The sequence below is a fragment of the Trachymyrmex cornetzi genome, unplaced genomic scaffold (genome assembly GCF_001594075.2).
Source record: "Trachymyrmex cornetzi isolate Tcor2-1 unplaced genomic scaffold, Tcor1.1 scaffold310, whole genome shotgun sequence".
In the NCBI taxonomy this organism is placed as follows: domain Eukaryota; kingdom Metazoa; phylum Arthropoda; class Insecta; order Hymenoptera; family Formicidae; genus Trachymyrmex; species Trachymyrmex cornetzi.
In genome coordinates this window covers 56814-64224 of record NW_017297796.1, presented here as the reverse complement: position 1 = coordinate 64224, position 7411 = coordinate 56814, and the positions used below count along the sequence as shown (strand labels likewise).

Sequence of the window (7411 nt, the reverse complement as noted above, 5' to 3'; positions counted from 1 at the left end):
TTTTCACAAAAGGTCACACGCCATTAAAAAGTAGACACTCCAACGAAAATTTTAATGGGCGCAGAAATGGGCGCAGAAATGGGCGCAGAAGGGGACTCCGACACGCGGAGAGAATGCCCCATATACAATTTACTTTTTAAAAGTTTAAATTTGTTAAAACAAAAAATATAGAATCAAACTAAATACGCTTGTCACTCTTATATGATTAGCTTATAGGTATTTTATGTTGTTGCAAATCATTTGTATTTCTATATTTTCTATGATAAAATAATAGAAGATAAAATTAAGTACATATTTTAGAATATTATATTATTCATACAGTAAATCACTATTAAATCCTTCATGTACACGTTCATATTGCCATGTAACTTCGCCTTCAGGTGATAATAAATATTTAGTTAAAGTTTCTCATTGTTTTCATAGGCTTCACGAGTTGCTCTATGTGCACTAGTAGATCCTAAACCTTCAATATTTGACATTTCATCACTCCATATTCCTGGAATTGTTCTTCTCATATCATCATCATGGTCAATAAAATTTGATGAGCAATAAGTTTGTTCACAAGCAGGCTGTTTTGCATTTTCCGTCATTAAAAAATTATGCAAAAATATACATGCCGTGACTATTCGATCTACTGTTGACGGATGAGCACATATTGGATGACGAAGTATTCGCCATTTTGATACCAGAATGTCGAAAGCATTTTCAATGACGCGTCTTGCACGTGACAAACGATAATTAAATATATTTTTATCATTACTTAAAAATCTACCAGGATATGGACGCATTACATTTTTATGCAATTGAAAAGCTTCGTCACCAACGACAAAATAAGGCAAGTTTATATTCGATTGAGGTAATTTTTTAGTTTTATGAGGTATGTTGAGTGTTCCATCATACAGTGCTTTTCCAAATATCGATTTAGATAATACTCCAGCATCACAATTACTGCCAAAAGCACCCACATCAACTACAGTAAACTTATACTCATGGTCACACATGGCCATAAGCACTATACTAAAAGTTTTCTTATAATTAAAATATAGACTTCCAGACTTTGGTGGTGCTTGTATCTGGATGTGTTTACCATCTATTACTCCTATTGTGTTCGGAAAATTCCAATTTTGCTAGTATCCTGTGCTTATGTTTTTCCATTCGTTTAATGTTGGTACCTTAAACAATCCCTGCTTAAAAATGTTGATAGAGAACGATTAAAAACGGTAAGATTTCTATCAGTTTGTATCGTTTTCTATAAGCTCTATCGTCATGGCTCACCAGCCTTAGATATGAATCCTATCGTATTTATTTTATCGGATTTTATAAAACTCGTATTTTATAGGAAACTAACGATAGAAAATTTATCATCTTCTATCGTATTTTATCTATTGTATCTAACGGAATAGTAAAATGTCGAATTAGCATTTATCGGGTTCTATTGTTATTTAACGAATAACTGTCAATCGTATATTAACAACAAAAATTAAATCGTTATCAATATGAAATTTATTTATTGAGTTTCTATCGGCAAAGTAAGAAACTAATTCTATAAGATTCTATCGTTTTATAGCGAATTGGAAAACTTATCGAAATGTATATGAAAAATACGAACGAAATTTCATAGATTTCCATCTGACTTTTCAGAGTGGTAATATCAATCGGAATTTATCGTAATTTTGCTATACAAAATGAATCGTTATCAATATAAAATTTATTCACTGAGTTTGTATAGAAAAGTAAGAAATCAATTCTACAAGATTCTATCGTTTTATAGCGAATAGGAAAATTAATCAAAATGTATACGAAAAATATTGAATTTTATACATTTCCATCTGACTTCCCAGAATGTCAGTACCTATAGAAATTTATCGTAATTTCACTATACAAATGGATTGTTCTCAATCTGCAATGTAGTCAATGAACTTTTATCAGTAAAGTTCGGAATCAATATGATATAATTTATCATTTTTTAGCAAAATATAGAGGAAAATCCCCTATAAAACAATTCTTTGAATTAAGTTTCACATTGTACAGGTTTAAAGAATAATAATCTTTTTATAATATATAATTTATATTTCACATAAAAAAATACCTATATTAAACATTACATATTATACATTATTAATTAGATGTTATGTATGTATACAATTGAACAAAAACTATGTGTATAAATGTACAAATACACACATGCACACGTATAGGCATAGATAAATAACAAATCTTAATTTTCTAATTATTAAATTAGATAACCCGGCAAGTCGTATAGAAAAGTGTATATATACGTTTCGATAAATATGTAATCATTTAAGTAAGACTATAGTTAAATCACGATAGAAATACATAAGTTTTCTACAGTTATCGAAATATGGGTTCGATTAAAACATGGTTTACCATAAAATTCTGTTAACTTTTAATAAAATTTAAACATGTTTCTATTATTTTGTATTAGTTTTTTAATTAAACTCAACTTCTATTTTCGAATAATATTATTTTGTATTTATTTATTTCTTAAAATTTTTTTCTTAAGATTTATTTCTTTTATTTGCTAAGTAACTTTATATTACAGAGTACATGAATTGAAATGATAAGATATGACTACATTTATTGAATCTCAATTGTATTTGGCAGTGCGCAAACATAACGTTCTCCAACATCAATGAATGTCATTTTTCGTTTAATCTGTTCAATTGAAGTTACAATAATATTCTTCTCCTTTTTAATAACTCTCATTAAATGTGGCATTGGTACATTGTCTTTTATTGCTGCAATCACTATTTTGCGAACTATCATGTAATGTTGTTCTTCAAAATAGACAAATTTTACAATTTAAACAATGGTATTATTTTTCAATTGTATTATAGTATCATTTGTCTTCTTTGGCCGATCATACAAACTGCTATGAAATACTGTACCTTTAAATATGCATCTATTAAAAATAAGACCATTACGTACAGGTTCTTCTGCAGCGTCTACAATATTTGTTAATGGTATGCCCTCACCAGTAAATGTAATACCAGTAAATGTAATACCATTTTCAGTATATATATTTCGTTAATAGTCGGTATTCGAATAAATCTTTACAATATCGATAACTATTATCACTATTAAATGCAATTGTAGCCACGGAATGTCGATATTTCATAAGTCTTGTTTATCTATTATTTGATTTCGCACACCCTTATGTCCATTTACATATTGCTTTAAATGAAAAATGTTGCTTTCGTATGGAAATGTTGATGTAGCCCACAATGGTCCAGATTTTCTAACAGATTGTACTAATTAATGCAATACAGAATGCATATTAAAAGTGATTACTTCTTCTCCATATAATATTTCACATTCGCCTACAAATCTTACTAGATCTAATTCACATTGCAATAGATTTTCTTCACTTATGTCAGTCTGTAAAAGAATATAAACACTTCGTACTAATAATAAGAAAGAATGTGTTTTCAAGAATGCAAGCATGGATAACTATAAAATAATAGCCAAGATCACCATTCCGTAGCCTTCCATTTTGCTTTAGACATTAAACTGCGCGGAATTCGATGAATTTCGTGAGGTGGTTTTATCGCCAATCGATCGTTAATAATTGAGCGTTTCTTCGCTGTTAAAGAAAATTTATGATTTGGTGTAATCCAAATTTCCCACATATACTTAGTTACACCCAAAAGAACACCATGCATATAATCAACGGGGTAACCCCAAATACTATCAAACAGTGGCATTTTCATTAATTCAGATTCACCCTTCACATCTTTAATCATTTTCTGTAAAAATTAATTAATGACAAAAGTGGTTATACAAATAAATATGAGCTATAAGGAGCATTAAACCACGCACTAGTTGTAATTAGTGATAAATTTAATTTATTACATTTAAATATATGTTAGTAGACGTTTCGACCAACATCTGGTCATCTTCAGTACATTAATGACTTAATGGTAATTTGATTACATATTACATAGCGGTATAATTAAATTAATTTTTAATTAAATTTCTGTATTAATACGAGTTAATTTCGTTATTCGTCTGAGTCATAATTTGTCATCAAGAAGGAGATGGATCACGTTAACAAGAACTTCCAAATTCTAATAAAATTTATTTAATTATTAATTTGTTGGACAGAACTAAATTTAATTATTTAATTTTGTTAAAAATACCTGTTATTTTGTCCATATGAGAAATGCTTATCAATGTGAGTGTACAGCAATTATTTCTTCGACAAAAATTTCTTTTATGGATCATTACAGAATCTGTTTCGATAGCTTATGCTCGATTGTCGTTGAATACATGTTTGTTGAGATATATATAACACGCGAGAAGGAGAAATTTCCAGAAGAACATTGAAAGAGGAACAAAGACTCATTTTAGAAGAGGAAGATAGATATCAGGCAGTTTTTCCATATCGCTTTGCTTGTTTATGCTATTTGTTTGACTTTTTATATGAATCATTTCAAATATTCCTCTCTTCAAAAACGAGCTCTCTTTATCAAGAATCATAACATTTTCCCAATTTAGATTATGATTGTAATCCGTTTGATGTCTTGAAACTACAGACATCGCGTCAGTTGATTTACGTATATCGATTTTATGTTCTTTGATTCGAGTTTTTAGTTTGCGTTTAGTCTGTCCGACATATGAAAAATCACAATTTAGACAATTTATTTTATATACTAATTCGCATTGTTCATCCTTATTTAAAATATCTTTTCCAGTTTTTATAAATTTGTTTAGTTTGTTCATAGGTTTGTAAGTTATATTGAAACCATTATTATGTGCTATTTTTTTGAATTTTTCCGATAAATTATTAACGTATGGAACTACAAAAAATTTTTTATTGTTAAATCATTATTCTCATTATTGTTGTTGTTTTTATTATTTCTATATTCCAACGTTTTGATTCTATTTGTAATATTGAAAAAATAAATTCCAATGGGTACCCGTTTATTAATAAATTGTTTATTAGATTAGTAATATTTTTTTCATGAAACTGTGGGTGCGATAGGTTTATAATTCTGTCGAATTGACCTATAATTATTCCTCTTTTATGCTCAACCGGGTGATTTGAATGAAAATTTAAATATCTCCCCGAGTTAGTAGGTTTTTTATATAAGTCAAATATGATTCGTCCGTCATGATTTATAAATTTAACATCTAAAAAACTTATCCCATTCTCATCACCATAATCCAAAGTAAACTTGATACGTTCATGGTATGAGTTGAACAATTTTAAAATAGTGTCGATCTTGTCACTCTCTACCGATAATACAATGTCATCAACATAACGGAAATAAAAAGAAGTGAATATGTTGTTAGATTTTAGAATGTATTCTTCTAGATCTTGTAAAACGATGTTCGCTAATATCGGAGAGAGAGGAGAACCCATGGGTAAACCAAAGATTTGTTTAAAAATTTTTTTGTCAAATTTAAAAAATGTGGAGTTAAAAATGATAGAGATCGCTGTTAAAAATTCATTAATAGGTATTAAGGTTCCAGTTTTTATAGATTCCCATCTTCGTTCTATGCTTTTTTTAACTAGGTCAATCGGTATATTAGTATACATGGATACTACGTCAAATGATATAATACTAAAATTATCCTTTATTGGCATCCCATTGAGTTTCTTTACAATTTCGACACTATTTTTTACATGACCAAAGTTATTTTTATTTTTGTTTTCTATTAAATCTTTTAGGAAAGTCGCCAAAGGAAAAAAAGCGCTGTTAATGCAACTGATTATTATTCTAAGAGGTTGGAATTCTTTATGAATTTTTACTAATCCATAACTTCTTGGAAGATTAGAATCTGTTACAAGCATTTTTTTGTATAATTCTTGGTCAATGTATCCTTTGTTTCTCCATCTCACCAACAAGTTACGTATGTCACGTTATTTTATTAGTTGGATCTTTATTTATCAAAGTATATGTACTTTGATATGATAGATCAACAATTCACTATGTAAGTCATCAAGAAGTAAAATTGAAAGACTAAAACAAAATTTCATATACAAATATCTAAAAATTGAATTACAAGACGCGTACAAGCAACTCGATCACATTAAATTTGTAATTTATAATTTGTACAGACAGATATATAATAATTTATCATTCGATGTATGCGATGCATTTTTTTGTAAACAAGAATCGAATTTTAATAGAGAATGGAAATCACAACATGTACGAATCAACAAAAAAATCAATACATTACGCATTGAATTGTTTAATTACAAAAGAACTAAAATTAAAAACATAAATTATCAGGTTAGTTATTCGACAACAGCTGAAGTGAACCATGAAAGCAAAATTGCAACTTCATTATCAAAGAACACCAATATAGAATACAATGCTGATGAACAAGTAATTTCACAAAACATTAATATCAATCCTAACAATTTTAACTCCACATTTACAATAGAAAACATCAATGAACAATGGTTAATAAATCTCACCAACAAGGACATTCCTAACAAGTCCAAGATATTATTACAATTAGGCCATCAATTTAATTTGCCTAATAGTCTAATAAATAAACAAAAAATCACTCATGAATTTATAAAACACATTGAATGTAACTTATTTAAATTAGATGAAAAAATATGTAATGATATAAGAAACGAATCCATTCATATCCTAAGATCTATTAATCATTGCTCAGAAATAAATTCAAACAATAGTATTTTATATGAAGGTGCAAAAGAAGTCAAGCGGTTCATTTCAGATAATCCAGACATTCTCATTACCAAAGCCGACAAAGGAAATACAACTGTTGTAATGAATCGCGAAGATTATAATAAAAAAATGTATAATGCTCTATCAGATCAAAGTACATACACTTTGATAAATAAAGATCCAACTAATAAAATAACCAGTGACATACGTAACTTGTTGGTGAGATGGAGAAACAAAGGATACATTGACCAAGAATTATACAAAAAAATGCTTGTAACAGATTCTAATCTTCCAAGAAGTTATGGATTAGTAAAAATTCATAAAGAATTCCAACCTCTTAGAATAATAATCAGTTGCATTAACAGCGCTTTTTTTCCTTTGGCGACTTTCCTAAAAGATTTAATAGAAAACAAAAATAAAAATAACTTTGGTCATGTAAAAAATAGTGTCGAAATTGTAAAGAAACTCAATGGGATGCCAATAAAGGATAATTTTAGTATTATATCATTTGACGTAGTATCCATGTATCCCCCTCGCGGGCTGCCACCTTGTCGTGGTGAGGGGGCTCCCCTGTGGATCGTTTCGGCGGTCCGCGGGGGTCTAAGGCAGCCTGTACGGACTCCTCCGTTAAATAGGAGGGGTCTGTACAACAGGGTCCGGCACCCCAAGGGGGTTTCCTCTTCGGAGGGACCCCTGGGGGATCCGTTCCGTTAGGGAACGGTTCCCCACTGTGCCGGTAGGGG

The 7411-nt window shown here is 29.4% G+C and overlaps 1 protein-coding gene across 1 annotated transcript; it reads right to left on the bottom strand.

Moving 5' to 3' along the window:
• Nucleotides 1-398: 398 nt before the first annotated feature.
• LOC108762618 (uncharacterized) lies at nt 399-1007 on the bottom strand. Its single transcript, XM_018509691.1, has one exon. It carries the CDS (start codon nt 1005-1007, stop codon nt 399-401), a length of 609 nt encoding a protein of 202 aa, XP_018365193.1.
• Nucleotides 1008-7411: the final 6404 nt, after the last annotated feature.

What these genes read in the sequence shown, in the direction of transcription:
- LOC108762618 (XM_018509691.1), bottom strand. Translation starts at nt 1,007, where the DNA reads ATGGCCATGTGTGACCATGAGTATAAGTTTACTGTAGTTGATGTGGGT.